The 21,244-nt window shown below is 45.4% G+C and overlaps 1 protein-coding gene across 1 annotated transcript in view; it reads right to left on the bottom strand.

Moving 5' to 3' along the window:
• Positions 1–21,244, bottom strand: part of cdin1 (CDAN1 interacting nuclease 1) — a gene marked incomplete at its 3' end in the record, with an annotated part of 60,894 nt that overhangs the window by 10,691 nt on the left and 28,959 nt on the right. Inside the window, exons 8-10 of the mRNA XM_080849916.1 lie at positions 20,223–20,290; positions 18,170–18,235; positions 17,601–17,706 (exon numbers count right to left, since the gene is read on the bottom strand). Coding sequence (XP_080706042.1) covers positions 17,601–17,706; positions 18,170–18,235; positions 20,223–20,290 — 240 coding nt within the window. The remainder of the gene's footprint in view (positions 1–17,600; positions 17,707–18,169; positions 18,236–20,222; positions 20,291–21,244) is intronic.

Below are 21,244 nucleotides of genomic sequence, written 5' to 3'. Positions count from 1 at the left end.
CTGTCTCCCAACTGTCAAAGCCAATAGAATGGGAGCGATGCAGATGCGGGGCGCGCCCCTGTCTCTGTGCTTGACCCCTGGTCATGAGTGATGACTAAGACGGCATGAGAGAGAGAGAGAGAGAGAGAGAGAAAGAGAGAGAGAGAGAAAATGGAGAAGAGAGAGCGATATGCAGAAAGAAAGCAAAAAGACAGAGAATGCCCGCAAAAGGGAAGTTGTAATAGGAAATTGCTCTTGGCAACTATTTGTTCAAGCACCAGAATTTTTTTTTGTTGGTGTGTGTGTGTGTGTGTGTGTGTGTGTGTGTGCGCCACAGAAGGGCCCATTGGAAAACAGGGCAGGTCTCCCTAATGAGTAATCTATTTCAAAGCAGTCTTGTCTGGGCATGACAGTTTACTGAGAGGCTTGAAGAACTGGTAATTACCAGTGTTACGGGGCAATTAATGCATATTACACTGCGGCACTCGTGGCGGAGACTGTCAGCTCCCCAATAAAAATGAGCACTCTTCAGCACAGAGGGTGACATTAATTGGGCCCTTAATGACTATGCAGGGGAACCAAGCCAAATAGGAACAAAACAGGAGACTCTGTCTGACTTCAGGAGTGGGGTGGAAATTGTACTAAAAATGAGATTAATTGCTGTTGAGGAGAAAAAAATAAGAAGAGGGGAAGAATAAAAGTGGGGGGGGAAGAGGATAGAAATTATAGGGTTGTGAGAGCAAGGGCTTCTTGTAGCGATGACAATTCCATTAATTAGCCTATTTTATATATTCTTGGCATTTGGGAGGCTTGCCGTGTATGGCGATTTATATACAGCGCTGGCAAAGTGGCGGATTGAATGAGAGGGAGATGACATGCAGTGTACGCAGGAATTATTGGATGTTTGTATGACATCTTCCTAGAGCCATCCGTACAGGAAACAAGGCTCTCACTTTGTGGCTGCCACTAAATGTTCTAATATGAGGGATAATCGTCGGTGCTCTCAAATATCTTCCAATTCTGACCACAAGTGCTCTGAATGTGGGTGGAATAAAGAGGGTTTGACTGTCTTTGTGTGTGTGTGTGTATGTGTGTGTGTGTGTGTGTGTGTGTGTGTGTGTGTGTGTGTGTGTGTGTATTTGTACATGTAAGTGGGAGTGCATGTATGTACCAATTTGTTTGATGTTTTATGAAACAGCTTTAACACTGAGCAAGTGGCGGCGGAGCAGGTCTCCTCTCTGAAGGGGGGGCATTGCTGCTGAGTGGGGTCACTTCACGTGGGAATGGCTGGAGAAGGCTTGAGCCTCTTAATGAAAAGACTTGTGGGGGTCTGAAGTGTTTCCTCCTCCACTCAAGGCCCAACACGCATTAACCCGCTCTTTTATCAAAGCAAGGACCTCGGGCCTCGCAAGCCGCATCCTCTCACTAGTAACCAGCATCGGCAGCATCACGGGGGCCCGCAGGAAGCCAAATGATTACCACACTCCACATTTTCCATGGAGGAAGCCTTCCCCGAATGGGTCAAAGTTAGAATTTTCTATATATATGCACAAATAATCACGTAAATGTGAGCATGCAAAACACGCCGTCATTTGCAAGCATTTTTTTTATTTCTCCACTTGCACTCTGCTTGAGTATGCAGCGGGGAGAAAGGGAGAAGGGTGCGGAGGGCTGCCTGGCTCGCTGTCACGCTGCACACTCACACTGTCATTGGTGATGATAGAACTTCCCCTGGCTTCAAAGCCGCTTTGCGTCGGAAAGGGAAAACGAGCAAATATTTGAATTGCAAAAATACATCATCTTTTTCGAAGTGTGTGCGTGGCGTGCGTGCGTGTGTGTGTGTGCATGGGGTAGAGGGGTGAGGGTAAGGGGTGGGGGGGGGGAGTGGGTATTCAAGACAACTTCCAAGAGTTAAAGACCTACATTTCCTCCTGCATGGGCAAACAGTAAAAGAAAAAAAGAGAGGGAGAGAGTAGAGAGTGAGGTGGTGGGGATAGGAGAGAAGAGGAGGGAAGGGCCTGTAACATATTCACCCTAAGCACCCTCCTCGCTAGTTTAGCATATCCAAATTTGTGTAATGGGATGTGACACATTTTCAAGGGGGGGCTTCCAAGAGGGAAAGAAGCACATATAATGCGAGGAGAGAACCATAAAAGTGTTTTAAGCGACTCTCGCATTTAAAAGAAATCCACCGTATTAAATCTGCAGGGTCTCATGCCACCTGACACGGTTTTGATTATGGACTGAAGTGTAATTACTTCAGCCGTCGCTTCGCCAAAGGCTGCGTGCAGGGACCTACAACACGACACTCAATGCGAGTGTGCTTTTTCTTGTGCTTCGGCACAAATGCGGCCATAACCGTACGCAGCCATGCCGTTTTCGCAAGAAGTTTGGACTCTTTTGGGTTACGCCGTTCCGTTCTAATCCCATAGCAATTCCGAAGCTCCACAAAGACTACGGAAAAAATGCCTCCTTCTCGGATGACATTAAAACCGCTCCAGGAGAAGTGGAAATGGCCAGTAATAAATAACCACTGAAAGACAAACATTGTTATGAATCATTGCATATTTGAAAGTGAGATGTCGTCATTTTCACGCCAGAAAAAACATGACATTTAAGTCTGAGAGATAGTCTCGCCGCAAAACAGCACTCATCTTCAGACTACTGAAATAATACTTCTTGCGTTTTCCAAAAAAAAAGAATAAAACATTGACATGTTGAAATATGGCATGATTACTTCTTAGGAATTGAATATTAACATCGCTTAGTATTTCCAGAGTCCGAGAGCCCCAGAAATATTTGCAGTGTGATTCACATGGGAAATAAAATTAATTCTGACATTTAAAATGACAGATGAGAAATTTTCATTACTATACAAAAATAAAAAAAAGAAAAGAAAAGTACAGCTGCCCTTTTCAGCCTGAGACGCGAGCTCCACGACAGACAGGCAGTCTGTCATTAGTGGCATTTTAACGTACAAGTGACTTCTATCTTAAGTACCCACTATTTGTTCAGATAAGGGCTTTTCCAGCCTTGAGCTAATCCAACTAAACAAACCTTTCCAAAGAAATGGTCAGGTAATATACGGTCTCATCCGAATCCCGCATAGAAATATTCCACACATGAACACACGTTATTTCATATCAATAAATGTCATGTTATTGGACAGTAACGGTGGAGACATACAACGTCTCTTGGGTTCCCGTTCTGCTACAACTGACACCACATCCTTCAGTCTGCCAGCCCCCCCTCCTCTGCTCCCCCCCCCCCCCCCCCCCCCCCCCCCCCCCCCCCCCCCCCCCCCAAAGGCCCCACCCTTAGGCTCCCCGTCTGTATGCAGACACGCTGGAGACAGCCATGGACAGGAATCAAAAAGAGCGGATGATGGATAACTTAAGAACACAATGACCTCTGTCACAGGGGGTTTGCCCTAAATCAATCTGTGCGATAAGAAGCACGCCCGCTCCTAAGACGTGCACCTTGGAATGTGCACACTGAGCCCAAGCCTTATCTTGCAGCAAGAGGAAGTCTGAGTAATAAGCATAGACAAGCTACGACAAAACCACTAAACCCGCGTTGTCAAACACAATTTACAATGTATATTCTCCCCTCCTTTCGCGCTGTTAAAACAGTCATTATGAGGGGGCCCCGAGTGATAGGAGCCTGTGTTTATGGCTTGGGCTCTTCGGAGGCCTGCACGGATGTTCCGAACTGGTGAGGGTCACGTGGTGACGGAACCGGGGAGAGGGAGCACCTTAGGGCTTTCTGGGAGCACTGCCTCAAAGCAGATTGGGTCGGCTTCATCAGCAATGATACATGCAAGGCAGGGTTGGAGGTTGAAGTTGAGACGAGGGGCGACAGGAAAAAGGGACAAAACACTTTGGAAGATTACAGCATTTAACATGTTAAGACCTTCCAGTAGTTTTTCATTTAGTCCCTTCTTTGCCCATGATCCCTGCTCTCTGTTGCTCCCTCTCTCTCCCTCTCTCTCCCTCATCTTTAGGGGTTTGACTTTCCATGTGGTGGCATCAAAATGGAAATCGAGACCAAACATGACATCAAACGTGGCAATTAGGTGACCCCTTCTGCCGGAGTCAACGGTTTAAAAAGTCCAGCTTTTAGAGCACTGATTAAAATATGTTTGCTTTCTCATGCAAGATGACATTTGACAAGGTTGGTAATATTTCAGCATACTGCAAAAACATTCTCGTGGCCATGACCATTTTTTTCCAAGGCTCTGGAGCGGCGCAGGTAACCTCCAGTGAAAGTTTCCCATGAACTCAGTGATATAATACGCAAACAAAACAAAAAAAGCACACAAGTCCTGAGAAAAGAAACGGTTTAAGGTTTTAAGCCAGCGTGTTCGGTTCCCCCCCTAGTGTAGCTCCGGCAAAATGTTTTGCGATCATTAATCAAAGAATTTATCCCCTTTCTAATTCAAACCACGACGATTACTCAAAACAGAGGCAGTAGTCTTTTCTCTGACCGCGGCCCACGCCTTAGTGGGCACTCAAGGGGCTGTGGACTGTCAGCAGCTCCAGGGATTGGGTTCCACAGACTGCTAAACCCCCTCATTGCCAAATTAAAGGAGGTGTAGTGGACAGGCCTCTACGTTGCACACAGTAATCAAGAGACCGACCCTTCACATCGGATTTAACGCAAGTATGCAGGTCTCAATTGAACAGCAATACCGAGCCAACGAATGTCAAACTTTTCAAGGATCATTTTCGTTGCAGTTTCTCATTTGAAATGGAAGGGTCTGGCTTGATCCATTGGAAAGCGTTGGTTAATCTTTCAGGGTCTGAAATACAAACTGTCTGGCCTGACAGGAGCACCAGAGTATTGCAGGGTGTAGTGGAGGTGCTTAGACCCAAACAGGACAGAGGGGGAAAAAACTGCGTTTGAGGTTAATAGTTTTCACATTCGTTAGCCATGGCGTAAGATGGGAATGTGATCTGTCACCCTAGACAGTGCACTAGGCTAAACCAGTTGCAGCTGCGGCCAAACTGAAGTGGCATATTCTACCAGACGGCTTTCACCAAACAGCACCACTTTCTTATTGTCTAGCTGAAATGCTAGCTCATGAAAATATATAAATGAAGAGCCATGGAGCCACAGCGGCCATTTGAAATATGACAAAAGCGACAGAGGTGGGGTTGGAGAGGGCCGGCCAAATGTGGCGATGGGTGAGCAGCCCGCTTGGTGACGGCTGGGCAAGTGATAAGATGTTCTTCAAACAGAGGGATGGATTACTCTAATGTGTCAGTCCCCATCACTCAGAGGAGAGGGCAGAGGCTCAGAGCACTCATTCCGGTGGAGTTTGTGTTTCACTTGTTAAAAAACGCCTTGTCCTGCTATCTCACTTTAGTGCAGACGGGAGTATATGGTAAGGGGGCTGGAGGTATCGCTTGCTCTTGACCTCCCTGCTGGTGATGAAAATGTCTCATTTTGACGGCATGCAGAACAGGAATGCTCCCGCGCCTAAACCCCCTCTTCTACTGTACGAGACGAAAAACGCTGGCACAGAGGCCCCGTGTTTACGACGTGGAGACAGAACAAAGGGCACTTCTGAGACCATCCTGGCAGCCTTGCTCTGTTCCGACCGGAGCGGCATTCATCAGAAAAGCCTTTCAGATTAGGACCAGAGAACTTTAAACTAATTATTTATATACCGCCCGTGTGCAGACGAAGAATCAGATGACCTGAGAGATATTGTACATTAGTCAGAATTGATGAGCGAAATCAAAGGTCAGGGTTAGAGATGCAGAAAGCCCTCATATGTCTCTGATTACACCAGACCCTCCTCTCTCCCTTCCTTCCCCAGCACACAGCCGGGGGACCAGCGATGTTTTAGCTATTGGAGCAATCAGGAAGGCAACAAAGAACATGAAACGCAAAACTCAAAGCCAAGATGTGAGGCAACAGTAGATAGGAACATCTGACATTTTGCTGCTTAATGTCTAAAACCAATGCCCTGCCGAAAAAGAAAAAAAAACACAAAACAAGTGTGTTTCTTAGATGGCACAGTAAATATGGTTCCACTGTGGATATATCAGGAGATATGTAAACCTATGCCTGCATGCTGTGTGCCCTAGATTCCTATGTCAAACAACACATGAAAGAGAAGCCAAGACTATTGTCCATTCCAAGCTCAAATTGATTATCCATTACTTATGTGCATTACTAGCGACCTTTACATAGATCCTGGTTGATGGTCAAATCATTGACAAGTAATTGAAATAATACAGGATAGAATCGGTACATATTTAAAAATGAAAAATCAAAATCGATGGTGGCGCTGTGGAGATTTATGTTTATTATTATGCATTATATATATTAACCATTTATCTCTGATTAAATGGTAACATTGATGTGAGCAATTTTTTGTGAAAAAAGGAACTACATAAAAGAACATTCGTGGCAGAAAATACAAATCTCAACAGTGGAGTTCACCATCGAAAGCCTTTATTTATAGTTATTTATTTTGTGGAGTCTAGTCAGCACATTGCTAATTGTAATTTATACAATGGGCACCTTTGACTACAGCAGTGTTTGGTTTAAGCCTTCCTTAAGATCACACTCTTCAAGGGCCCCCCTGTAGGTTAAGAAAAAAGAAAAAATCAAACAGTCGACCCATCATGCTAGGTCTCAGCCCAAAGAGGTCAACACCAAAAGAAAAAAAGAAAGAAAAAACAGGCAGACAAGGGCCTTTACAGATTCCGTGAAGCAAAACCATTCCAGTGCAGCCTCCTGATGAGGTCTTTCTGGCAGCCAACATCTGGTCCTCAGTTTTCATGACATGATGGTCAAATGGCGTAATTGATGGTGGCCGAGAGAAAGGGGGAAAAGGAGGGAGAGAGAGGGAGAGAGAGAGAAAGAGAGAGAAAAAGAGAGAGATATTCGGGTGTCAAGCAGGGTTATAGTTTTAAGTCTGGTCTATTTATACAGTCACATATCCTACACAAGCAATTCTCTTCCAGCAGCCACAGTACTGACAATCATTTAGTAAGTCCTCCTTCATTTTTTTGAATCTCTTAGCACAGAATATGACCAAACTTTGAACAAAACAAACAAAAACACAATGGTAGATTAAGCTTTCTTACCAGCAAGAATTTTATATGCAACAAAGCCTTGCCATCCAAAGACAGCAGAACCCTACTACAGACCTCATGGACCAAATACAAAGCTCTATTCTTGCATTTTTCACCTTCAAAGTAAAGACAGCAAAGACAATGGCCGAGAAGCTTTCTGGCTACCAAGTTTCTTTCAAGCCAACTGTCATGACTGCAACTGAATCGCTGGCAGAACAAAAGCCATGATTGTTTCGGATTCATTTGCTCGGTTCGAGATGCGGGGAGCCCCGTTTGCCTGTCATTCACACATGCCTCTGACTTATTTTTCGGTCTCTAAGTCTCCAAAGAGGGCAGAGGGATCTCTGCCGTTTTTTTGCAGCCAGCCCTCATCGAAGTCTCCTATCTCCCAGGTCCTCTCTGGGAGAGGGAAGCAACCGAGTGGAGTTCTCATCTGGCAGTGCCATTAAGGAGCGCCGGGAAGTGGATGAGAGGAGACACTTCATAATGGGAATGCTGAGGCAGAGTGGAGGGGACTGGATGGTATTATCTGCTCAGTGTTAAGAGTGGCTGAGGGGAGGAAATGAGAGGAACTCGAAGGACTTCTATTTCTGTTCCCCTGGCTACTTTTAGACGTTCATTATAAAGATATAATATCGTCACTCTATACGTTCCTCCCGCTTGTCGGTGCTTGTGTCACTCTTGGAAAAGTTTCAGTGTTTTTGCTTTCAAAAGTGTCAGGTACATTTTCACCCTCCAGCTCCCTTACACATTCAACACCCACTGTGACACAGTGACAGAACTGAAGGGGAGGTTGGGGGTTGAGGTACACCGCCTCATAGTTTCTGCCTCCTGATGGTGATAGGCTCCCTGAACACTGCCACGAGCTGCAGAGATGGGGGGTGGAGGAGAGAAACCTGTGATGAGAGCCTGGGGATACGGTCGGCCCCTTATCACACGCTGGCCGCCTGTGTTTCCTTTGCGGACGGCGCTTTTGTGGTAAACAGCTCGGCCAACAATACGAGCGGACTGATAAGAGGGGCGGCCAGGGGAACGCGCCGCAGTGGCGGCAGAGAGATAGCGATGGAACACTGACCACAGAGGGGACTTTGGTGGGCGGGTGGGTGGGGTAGGCGTCTCGTCAAATGAAATGGTGCCTTATTGAACTATCTAATCTGACAAAAGCTAAATTCCCACTTCCTTGGCACGGCCATGCTGTGGACATGATTGTTGTGTGTACGCAACAGGTAAACATTGACCTATTATTGCTAATAATGGGTAGTAAAATTTGATATCATTAATTACACTGTAAACTATGGTTAATCATTCACAAAGATCACTCTCTATCACACTGCATTCTGATAGTTAATGGAGACATTATGACAGGGAAGTTAAAATGTAACCATTTAACTGATACGAACAATATCAAAATTCAACAAAGGTTCTAAAAATGCCAATTAAGCCTTGTGGTATTTGTTATTTTATAGTTTTTTCAACTAAGTTGTCGTTTTTCTGAGAGCATTTATAAAAGTCCATGACTGTATCAATCTACAAACATTTTATGTATGACCTAATCATTACTTAATGTTGAAAACTGAAGTCAATGTTTCACTCAACCCAACTCAATATTTCAGCCAAGCTGTGACACACAAAAAAGCATGAAGTGGCAGAAAGACTGGGCCTCTAAAATACAGAGGTAGTCCACAAAAATCCTTTCTGATGACACTAATAATAAAAAAAAATAACCTTTAAGTCACATCTTTACAAAGGATACTTTAGAGAGCATTACCTCAAATCTCTCCTGAATGGAGGGAAACTGCTGCATTTTACATTTTTGCAAAGGATGCTTTAAATCTACCATACCACAATTTCTCTGGGGGAAAAAACTAGAGAATCACACCATGCCTACAGTAGAACACATAAATGTGCACATTGTCTGCAAAATGATCCCATTGTTTCACACTTCTGGATATGGGCAGACATGTCCAAGAGCTATATGTGTGATCTACAGTATGCATCCCGTTCGTGGCGCCGACGCAATTTGTCACGAGGCTATCTCTGTGTGTGTCAGAGAAAATAACGCTCTCGCGTCTGCCATCACGTTGGCTTCTCCGCGGCCTGCCAAAAAACATCTCTGAGGTCAGAGGCAGTCGGCGGCTCAGACCCGGCGCAGCCATCAGAGGTCTCCCGTTAGATTGGGTTTTACAAAGAGCCATTTTAATAAAGTCCCTCCGCTGCCCGCGCCCTCGAGACAACATCTCACCAGGATGACAAATGTTGCTGACTTCTGTCTGCAACCAAACCCGGAAGGTCAAAGAGAGGGAAAAAAAGTAATGGAGGGAGAGGGAGAGTGGGATGGGGGAGGGAGGCGTGTGCCTCTACGTGTCTGATGGCATACATTTTGAAAGATGACAAAAAAAAACGTAAGTAAATTTTCCACACAAAAAAAAAATGGCAGGAAAAAGACGGAAGGGAAAAAATGGTAACAAAGTGGGAATTCATTGGAAAGGCATGCCCTGCTGCGGTTCCAACCTCAGTTTGTCTTCGGGCTTCCATTTTTTCCGTCTCCATGTCATGTCACACTGAGGCTTCGGGGAAATATTGGCGAGGTGTCCCTTCTCTCTCTCTCTCCTCTCTGCACTCTTATTCCTTGCCTTTGACAGCAATGGAAGCCGTCTCAAAGCTGCTCACAGCTTCAATGTTGGAGGCACAAATTTGTACAATGTGAATAGACACACTCACTCAGTCACTCACACTCACTATTTCTCTCGCCCTCTCTCTCTCTCTCTCTCTCTCACACACACACACACACACACACACACACACACACACACACACACACACACACACACACACACACACACACACAGAGTAGCGGTAGCATCAATGTCCCATACCATAAACTGTGCCCATGAGGACCAAGGTTCGATCCGGCAAGTCATTTCTCGAGCCAATACCAATCTCTCTCTCCCACTCATTTTTTGTCAAATCTTCAATGTCCTATCGAATAAAGGTTAGAAAAGTACAAAAAAAATAAAAAGAAATGCAAGTCAAGTCAAGGTTTGGAGGGGGGAGGAATCTATCCTCCGAAGGTGCAGTGGGAGCAGAAGCAGAAGCATGCAAATGACATGCCGAAGCATTAAACAATGCGCCTAAATGCGCATCGCAATCCTTAAAGCATGAACATGGGGTGTCATTCTGCCATTAGGGCTTAAAGATGCATGTGTCACACGTCTGGATTTCATGCTTAGGCAGAACGCAGTGGCAAATGCCATGTGCCAGAGGCTCCCGGGGAGCAAGAGGCTTTGGTGAAGCCCTGACAGGTTTAGGTACCAAGCTCCTTAGCAAATTAAAACTTTTCACAGTCTAGCACTTTTCAAGCACTACACAGGAAGCACAGTCACTTCAATGATTAGTACTCCAGACAAGCACACGGATCCTGATATTCTTGTGTATTTCAGTTCAAAAAAGAAAAATAATGATATGTGTTTGTGAATGGGAAAATTCTGATTTCCAATCCATTAGTGGAGAGTCTATATGGTGTTAAAAAATAAGTATTCTGCCTCTTGTGTGTGTGTGTGTGTGTGTGTGTGTGTGTGGGTGTGGGTGTGGGTGTGTGGGTGTGGGTGTGGGTGTGTGGGTGTGTGTGTGTGTGTGTGTGTGTGTGTGTGTGTGTGTGTTTGTGTGTGTGTGTGAGACAGCCACGCTATGAGTGTCACCCTACTGGGTCACAGGGGCAGTCCCTGAGGTTAGCCCTGTAATGTCCGGCCTCATCGGATCATCAGAGACACCGCCCTGGGCCCCCTCTTCCAGGTGACACGCTCCATCGGCCCAGGCCTGCCTGATGGCCCACATCTTGCTAGCCTCCAAATGACTCTCTCTTCCCTCCCTCCCTCCCTCCCTCTCACTCACGTTCACACACAAAGGCACAGACTGACAGCCATACCAGCAGACACAAAGACACGTGCACAATGATGGACTGCACCTCGCTTTGGTGTGGAAGCCAAGGGCTACAAAATCCAGTAAAACTTATGTCTCTAGACACTGTCAAAGACAAAGAGACAAATGGGCACACATACTCCCACACACACAGACACACACTTCTTGTTTTAGTGTGAAGAACAAAACAACACGGCCTGAAAAAACTCAATAATGCTTGTCCACAAAGGAAGAGAAGTCGTTACCAGCGTATTTATTAATTAGACGCGTCTGGCCTCACTGGGTAAAGACGAGCCCCGGCATGATAGACACATCCATTAAAAAGGAATACATTATGCAATATCTTGTATCAAATATTATAATTTAGTGTCAGGGCTATCTGATTGACCAGCCTAAAACTATAACAGAATTATCATCACGGCATTTCTCTTGATAAAAAAAAAAAAAAACTGGAACGAGCAGCCAAATTAATTGGAAAGTTCCGAGGGCTCGTCAGATGTCTGATTGAGGTTATGTCAACAAACTCCTGATGAAACAACACCCTTTGTGCATGCAGATCAGTAGACACCTATTTCCGAAGTTAATTTTGTGACTAAGGGAAGCACGACACTGAAAAATGAGAAAGCCTGGTTATTTCATTAAAAGCCTGTCTTTCCGTTCAATAAAAAACATACTATCAATATAACATTACCTACAATACAGTACATTGACGCTTAAAATCGCTTTAGTGCATTTAGATGCATCTCAGAAAGTACACAGAAACCCGCTAGGCGCAAGTCCATATTCAGTGTAACTTTAAAACAAATACCACAGAAAAAGGCATCCACCAACACATAAACAATTTATGAAGGCGAGTGATAACATCAACTATTTTTGAAAAGTCGAGCCAGTGTATGACAGCCTCCAAAATGTACAGACCCCCTTTCTGAGGGGGGACAAATTAGCCGTGTAGTCCTATTAAGTTGTCGTAAATCATCTTTGTCAACCTCTGACAGCTTTTTATCAGATGTAACCTTTTCAAAGCCTCTATTAGGAATTCTAACATTTTCAACTCTGACACATTTGCGATTTACGAATTGTACAGCTGATTAACTTTGGACTGAAGAAAGCAGGGAGAAATGCTCATTTTCAACAAAGCCCTTACACCGTCTGACGGGGGGACAACATGGATCTATTCTGACTTTTGAAATGACCTTCAATCACTGCATAATACAACATGTCATTGTGGAGGATTAGTTTGTTTTCAGAGGAAAAAGGACTGCCTATGTCATGATTTCGTAGTTTTACCAAAATGTCACTGCATTGAACTGTGGGTAACAGGACTGAGCCATGAACTCTCACTAATAGCTATGCCAGTAAAATATTGTGCAGTTAAAGGGATTTCTTCCAAGACGAATATATGAAGGCAATATGCACCACCTGTGTGTTAAAGTTGAAAGGTGCACATGTTCCTATTCTACTTGCAGAGTGACCGTGCTGGAGCTGGAGCAGCGTTGGATCTGGGGCACAGAGCTGCGTGTCAGCAGTACTCTGCTTCTCTCGCCAACTGTGATCCAGCTTTCCAGGAACGCCGGCCGTCTGGGGACACGAAACTTTCACGCAACTGGACCCACAGAGAGCTGGCCTGCTCCACTGTTCTCTGCTGTTCCTACAGGGCAATCAACATTTCTGCCTACATCAGCTATAAAACAAAGTCCATACCTCCAAACTACACACTAAAAGTCCAAATAAACAACAAACCCATCAGGAAGGATACTGAAGTAATCATTTCAACACAGAGACGTCGATAAACTGATTTATCTCGATTAAATCTTTATCTCGGTTAAATAAACGTACAAGCACTGGGGGAGCTTCTTTTCCTCTAGAGTCATTTCTCATTCCATCCAGTATTTAACCTCGTTCACTCCCTCCCAAAACACATACAAGGCTTATTATGTGCTTAATATTCAGAATCAGGTGAATAATTTTTACGCAACTCTGATGTTAGGAGGGGGAGATGGATAACTCAATTACCGGAACATCCGTCACTATGCTCCCTGGCACCCAAGAGCCACCAGCCAAGATTGATGGGAGGACCTAACCGTTGGCTTCGTCGCCAACGCACCCAGGCACTGGGCCTGAACATCCTTTTTTTCTCTCTCTCTCTCTCTCTCTCTCTCTCTCTCTCTCCCTCATTCTCTGTCGCTCCTCTTTTCTGTAGCCTTCATAGGCGAAGCATCATTACCCCTCACTCCACTGAAGAGAGTTTATTATGAGGTTAGTGTTTTGGCAAGACTATTGTTCGGATGATGAATGTTGTTGGTGAGGGACTTTGGAGGGAAAATTAGTTGTGTCATTTCGAGAAAAATACACCGCCATTCCTCAACGTTCGCTGCCGGAGGGCAAACAAAGAACAATTAACGACGGTTACAAGCTGCTGGCACTTGTTTAAAGTGCTTTGTTGAAAGAAAAAGCGGTTGAAAAATAAGCAAATCACGGCAAACGTCAGTCAGTAGTGCCGGGTGATTAAAACCGGGACTGCCGCGGCACAAGGTCAAACGCTGGAGAACCCCGAGCGAACAGCAGCCATTTTTTAAGAAGGGGAAGAGAAATGAAGCCGTGCTGAAAAACAAAGGTCCACAGCCTGCACAGGAAACAATCGAACACATGAAGAGTGGAGGTAGTGGTGATGTCAGCCAATCATTCTATTTCTCTCTCTTTCAGTATTCCCCTCGCTTGCAATCACTCCCTGTCTTAGCCACTCGGGTTATGGATGTTGTAACGAACTCCCTCCCCCCCCGCCCCCCTCCTGCTGCTGGTGTATGGGTAGCTCCGACCGCTCAGTCTGAGACGCTGGCCTAACAATGGGAGAGCGCATCCAAAATGTCAGACGTAAATGTCAATTAAAAATTACAAGGGAGCACGTAAAGGTGGGCTTTGAAGGGACTGGCATTTTTGCCTTTGACATGGATGAGTTTATCAGGGCAGGCAGTCTGCAAACATGCCTGGCATCCAGCGTTGTCAGATCTTAATGCACAGGGGCCGAGAGAGAAGGGGGCCCACTTTGTTAAATGCCGACGTCAAGGTCCCTAACCATCAACTTCAGGATCCCACTTCTGACTCCATCCATCCATGACTGCAACCCCCCCCCCTCTCCTCCTCCTCATCCTGTCTAGGTGATAACAGGAGCCTGGAGCTCAGAGGATGCTGGCATCTACAGACGGAGGAACATGGGGCATCTAATGGCTGTCGAGGCCTAAAGAGGTCTGCGGAGCAGCCTGCGACTCTCATCAAAGAGGCGTAATGGGAATAAAAGAGACACATATCCATAAGCTCCAGTCATACAGCACGTCACTTTTGATTGACTGGGAAGAATTGAGCACCGAGAGTTTATGCTCGTGAAATGCCACGTCGCTCATGGTCTAGGAATGTTCTCAATCACAAGCCAATATTTTCTGGTCAACAACTTTTGAAGAGTTTTAATGAGGCCCCACTTTTAAAAATCAAATGTGCACATCACACTTCAGTGATTTCCGATTTCCAGAAGAATCCCCCCTCCACTCAAAGTGTCAGACAGCGGAACCAGAGGTTTGAACACATGCGATTTCCAAATAAAACAGTGCAGACCCGAGAAAATAAAACACATAGTTGATAATGACCTTGGCATCGATGGGCGATTTTCTTTCGTCTCATTGCTCAGTACCCCATGAATCATCCTCTCTAGGTCACAGATGTTCCTTTAAGTGGCATCTGCAAAGCTAATCAGTGTGGTTATTTGCCTATGAATTGGCATAGCACTTCACTGTCCCTTAAATCTACTCAGTCGTTGGGAACAGACCTGTGTACACACCTAAGGAACAAAAGTATGACAACCCGTGTAATTCATTGATAACACTGATATCCTTATTTTAAACAGTGAGTTAATTCCCTCAATACAATAACCGTTCAAAATCACACGAGTTTCACACAAGAAATGAATAATTTGTGCATTTAATCAAATCAAAATGTAGTCCCTAAAAAACAGACTAACATAACCATACTGTGAACCTTAATCTAGCAACTGGATGGAAAGGTCTTTCGTGCTGAACACCTTACTTAAGGAGGAATACAATACGTGTGCGTATGCTATAAAAAAAAAACCGCCTTGGCAGGTGGGTATTACTAAGCAGCGGTGAGCTACTCTGCTCTAAAGCCACTACACAGCGTGGGCTCAGTACCGCACAGGTCTCTGGACAGTGCTCCGAGGTCAGAACCCTCCGGCGCTCTGGCAGTGTCTCACCGTGTGACAGCCGGCTGTAAGAGCAGAGTGGGGGCCGCCGAGGGTGACCTTGCAGCTTCACGAACATGGGCCACGTATGAGCGACCCCCCACCCCAGAGACACTCACTCACTCTCTTGCTCTCGGTCTCTCTCGCTCGTGTCTGCTCACACTGACAATCAGCCCCCGTATAAGCAACCCCCCACCCCAGAAACACTCACTCACTCTCTTGCTCTAGGTCTCTCTCGCTCGTGTGCTTACACTGACAATCAGCTTGGTTTCCAAACCTGTGAGGTGAAGTCACCACAGCGTCCGGCAGAGCGGTAACCAGCTCCATGGTGACCGCGCTTGGGGGGGGGGGGGGCGGGGGGGCTCCTGTGAGAATGAGGTCAAGACTCCCTAAACATAAACTCAGGGGGTACTTCCCGGGAAACACAAATAAGCACAGGCTTTACAACACAAACACTCCCCACTGATTGTTATGAATCGCCTCTTGGCAAGGCTTTGACCAACACGCAGTGACAAAGATGGTGGTTAGGAGGAATAGTTTCACATGGAATAACTCCCAAAGCAATGCATGTGTCCACTCTGGAGCGACTGCGTCTTATGGACCATCAAGGCTATCCCAAAAACCAAAAGCACATATATTTCTAACTTCTTTACCATGCTCTATTAAAGGCTTTCTTACATTTTTTGCTTCAAAACAGCGTGGATGTGTTTCTTAACTTTTTTTTCCCCAGCATAGACGCAAACCAAGCGAACGTAATTAAAGACAAGTAGTGTGCATGTGGCTGTGTGTCTGTTTGTGTGTTTGTCGACACAGAGTGGCATTATCCCCATGCAGTAGAAGCCTTGCTTCTCTCTGCCAGAAACCTGCAGGCCTATCCCCCATCTCTGACAACAGACGTATGGACTTAATCAGCGAATGCCCCTTCCCAAACAATCCCACCACTCTGAAAACATTCTAACTGACAAGCCAGGCCCTCTGCTGATGTGTCCCCAGGACCAGAAGCCTCACAGACCAGTGGAGGTGGGCAGTGAAACATCCTGCCACAGCCTGCGTGACCTACTTCACTGGGGGGGCTGTAGAAGACTGAGGGGACCAAGCTCCTGATCATCTATTACACGTGTGTGTGTGTGTGTGTGTGTGTGTGTGTGTGTGTGTGTGTGTGTGTGTGTGTGTGTGTGTGTGTGTGTGTGTGTGTGTGTGTGTACGGGTGTGTGTGTGTGTGTACGTGTGTGTGTGTGTGTGTACGCGTGTGTGTGTGTACGCGTGTGTTTTCTACTACGAATGGGGCTATAAGACAGAGAAGGCCAGGTGGAGATTCCAGGTCAATTTTATTATTCAACAGCTCAATTAAAAACTGTGAAATAATGTTGCATTAGGATGGCTCATAACCTGCTTTCCACAGCTGTGTTTTAGAAGACTTCAGAGAGCAAGGCCACTTGGAGGTGACTGATGCAGAGCTAAGGTGTCTCCCAGAATGAGCACACAAAGCCCATTAGTATAAGTACAGAACACAGACACACACAGACACACACACACAACCAAACCTGCACTGTCATCCTTTTAAGGAACCAGGGTGAGAAAACAGTCTGTGGCCAGTTTTAGAGATGTACTGATCCGCTTTTTTAAGTTCTGATCTGATTCCCATGCCTGAATTTGGAAATCTGCCAATACCGGTACCGATTTTTAAAATATTGTTATAATTATAATTACTATTGTTGTTGGTATTATGTGTAAGGTTACAGGGGGATGTAGTAAACCACACTGCAGTTCTTACTTTTTTTTAAGCATTTCATTCCTGACCTTACTTCATCGTTATTCTACTCGCACAAATAACCCTTCAAAATGCATGAACTTAGGAAGGGACTACAGCTGAATTAATAGTTGATTGCACAACAATATGCCTTAAGTTTTATGTCATGTTTAAAAGTCTTAACAAGGTAATTTCACCATGGTAGTCAATCCATCTAATAACGCACCTGACACCAAACGAATGGGACATGAAGCAGTGAGTATGACAGACGGTGCATAACCTTAGGCTAGCTAGCAGACTAGTTCTCATCTTCTCGATTCCCCAGTTAACGTGCTCCCAAGAAGAGCTCTCAACTCCCTCATAAAAAAGAAGCCTACGGGCTGGAGTAGAGGCCAATGAACACGAGTTGAGATGTTCATACCGTCAATATTCTTTTAGGTTTGTTAAAGTTGTAAGCGAAGAATTACATAATCATGTAGTAACAATTCCATTACTTAGTAACAGTATCACACGTGGATCGATGAAATCTAACCAATAAACCACTAATTAAAAAATGACTGTATCAGCGCCGATTCTGTGTCATGAATCGGCGTATCAGCAGCCAGTGTGTGAATACCTGTTCCAGTAGCTCCAGAACTGCTCGTTCAGGTAGGTGCGGTGACTGTGATCGTCTCCAAACGAGGCTTTGCTCTCGATCCAGTGAACCACGTGACCTTCCACAGCTGTTGGCAGAGAGGGAGAACCAGAGACGTGTGAGTCAGATGGAAACGATGGGCATCAGCACTTGGCAGTGGATCTGCTATGGCGTGGCATTTTGAGATAGTCCTAGCTCATTTGAAGGCTCACAGTTTTAGTGTGGGAGCAATGAACCAAACACAACACACACACACACAAACACACACACACACACACACAAACACACACACACACCTCTCTGACCTAGCGACTGTGTCAGTTGTGTTTTATTATAGGGGAGCTAGCCATGGCCTCTTTTTAGGGGACATGTGGCATTTTCCTGGAGAACATGTGAGAAGTGTTCCTGAAGTGTGATGTTGAATTATGTAACTTCACTAGACACTCTTTCACTGCGTCAAATGGAGCTGCAGGCGATTGGCAATCATAGTTAGCTGCCCTTACTGGCCAAAAGAAGAAACTAATTATGAAAGTACAAGGCAAAACACCCACCTATTGGCACCTCTAGAATAATGTCAGGCGTCTTGTCGTAGCCTTTGGCCCGTAGCTGGTTTTCATCTGAAAGAATGAGAGTGATTTTACAAACGCCACACAACACAAAGCAGGCTTCTAGATAGAACATCTGCCGGGGAGGGAGCGTGACAGACATGAGGGGCCTAATGAGGTCACGTGACATGCTCACAAAGCGTTGTCTCCGTGTCTGTTCATCTGAAATGCACGTAAAGCATTTCTGGTTGGTCATGACATTTCAGGGAACAGAAGGGAGAGGCCATCGAGAAGCGGCCCTCGGTCTGTAGACATGCAATGAGGGGCTCTGGACGCTCTGGCTGGTAAAGGTTAAAGGACCCCAGCGTTGCTCAATCTGGCTTGTTTCACTGCTGCTGCTACAGCACAAAAATTCATAAAGTCCAGTGGCTGTGACTGTGCTCGTAGCCAGCTGACTCCATAAAGAAGGAGAGAGGACAGGGTGGCGGTGTTGGAGGGCGGGCGGCATTACAGCAGCCGTAAGCGTGACCCCTGCTTGCACCAGGCCCAGCCATTGTCCTTGACTCCTGGCGCGGTTTGGCCATTATCCGTGGAACACCTGATTTCTCCATTAAATCTCAGGCTGACCAGGTCATTCAATTCCGGGGGCTCGTCGCTCTGTCTTCAGCCAAGCTCGACTAATGGGGCATGAGGGGGTTTGGTGGTGGTGTGGGGGGTGAGGGGGGCTGTGGTGGCAGAGAGGCAAAGGTCTGTGGCAGACGAGGGAATCTGGGGCTGTGTGGTCTCTCGCCTCACACCTCCCGGGCTGTTGACATTGTCATGCGGCGCCGATCGTCTTTTTACATCACCTTTGATTAAAATTAATGGCCCGTCCCCACTGTTGGGGAGCTGATCTCCCATCCATTTATCAGCCAGACCATCGCCAATGCTACTGCCGCCGCCGCCCCGGACCTGCCGGCCCCCAGCTGCCCCGAACTCTGACAGTTTTAGAACACCACTGCCACGCCGCCTCTTCCTAGTAAGGTCAGCACTATGGGGCCAAATAAATGATATCTTCTTAATGACACAAAGAATGATCCCTTCTCCTCCACTACTTTTCCACGCTCCCCCTGTTCTTTATCTGAGGCGAGGGAAGGGGGGAGGAGGGGGGGCGTAGGAAAGGGAATTTCCCCGTGAACAATTTCACACCTGGCCACTCGCCACCTTGACCTAGTGTATCTGGACAAGATGATGTGTTTGAAAAAAATAAAAGGAAACACAATAACACACCAGGGAGGGAGGCGACAGACACAGACCGGGCTCATCTTCCACCAAGAGCTAATAAAACAGCTAAATAACAAAGCAGAGACTGCTTAGGCGTCCCAAAGAGCCTGCTACACTCTATCCACAAAAACATACACAACAGCATTATAAAGCACAAATAGCAACAGTCATTACCGTGCAATTTTAGGTGGTTTAAAATACAAGCTAAAGAGCTCAGTGATCTGTTTGCTCCATTCTGCCTTTTTGGCAATCTCTGAAAAACGGATTATGCTCACTAGGAGAAAAAAACATGCTAACTGAAACTAAATCATATAAATGTGTATGATCTATTTCAGCTGTTGTCAGCAGATATTAATCAAATGCAGTAACAGTTAGGCAAACAAAAAAAATAGAGATCCAAATCAAATATCTGTGTTAATAAATTAAAAACTCCTTCAAACATACATCAGCACTCTAATCTCAACATTAGTTTGTGACTATTTAACTGAGCTGCAGTCCAATCCTGGATGATTGTGTGTCTGCTGTGTTCAGTTGCTACTTTTAAAGCCCTCTATGAAATATTAATTGCAGGCAGCTGCATAAATTAAACATATGGGGTATTAGATAACACAGTCCCTCTTTGTTTGCAAATCAATAAAAGATAACATGACTGCGATCAATCGCGACAGGCTGCCTGATCACTTGCATGCCACATACTACCAGGGGAGGAGTGGAGTGGAGTAAAATGGAGTCTGAGGCTCGGTACGCCTTTGAGAGAAAGATACTGATTTGAGACACTGGCTGTGGGTGGGCTTACCTAAAAAGGACAGGTTCTTCTCCATCAGTTTGTCCATGAGCAGAACCTCATGCTCCTGTCCAATGGCACTGTGGGGTGTGTGGTTAAAGAGGGTCACATGACTGGTGACATATACACAGGGAGCGATTTGTCCAAAAACCAGAGGGGGGGATGTTTTTTTTTTTTTTTTTATCATGAAAAAAAAAAACAAGTAATACATAGGCCTAATTCTCTCTATATACATGCATCATATATGTCTATGAATCGCTGCTAGACGCTCAGTTCTTGTGCTCCCTGTCATTCACGTTGAAATACTGAAACTGAAACTTTAAAACTGAAACGCAACTGTTTTGGACAGAACTCCCTAATTCAGTGAACAAATATTTTCATATTCATTGTACAGTAGCCTATACACGGAAATTAGCAAATCCAGCGAATTCTGAGAATGCCGACAGTTCGGGTAAGGTGAACGTTAGTGCCAGCGATCTAAGCAAGTGTAAGAAAACGCTGTCACAACCTGTCTGTTTTTTCATAGTTTTTTTAATAATTGAGGGTTATCCACCCCATGTATGAAATTCATCCAGCTGAGGTGGGGATGTAAAAACCAGAGGGGGGGTAAATCCCCCCCATCCCCCCCGGCAAATCGCACCCTGCATATAGGCTACACACACGGGACAAGAATACAGTGTGATCATGCAAAGCCCAATGACGTGTACTTAGTTTCCTTAGTCTTTCCCAACCAACTTAGCTGACATTCACCTCTAAATACAACATTGATTTCAAAACATATGTGGGACAATTGCTTATCGCATTTTTTGAGGAAATTTCACAGATTTAAAATAGGATATTTTACCTGTGCATAAGGTTGCTATGGAAACGATAAGACTGCTAAGAAGAGTTGCTGTGGCAACGCCAAGGGAGTGCGACACAGTTTGCATATTGTGATGCGTTTGGGAGGGGTGGGAATAAGAAAGTTAGCAGAGTTCCTGTCATTCTATTTTACCCTTCACTTTTGAAAGTGAAAATATCAGAGTAAGAATTTG

The sequence above is a fragment of the Sprattus sprattus genome, assembly GCF_963457725.1.
Source record: "Sprattus sprattus genome assembly, chromosome: 13".
Classification (NCBI taxonomy): domain Eukaryota; kingdom Metazoa; phylum Chordata; class Actinopteri; order Clupeiformes; family Clupeidae; genus Sprattus; species Sprattus sprattus.
Note: the sequence above shows the minus strand (reverse complement) of the source record. Positions and strands in the feature narration are given on the sequence as shown.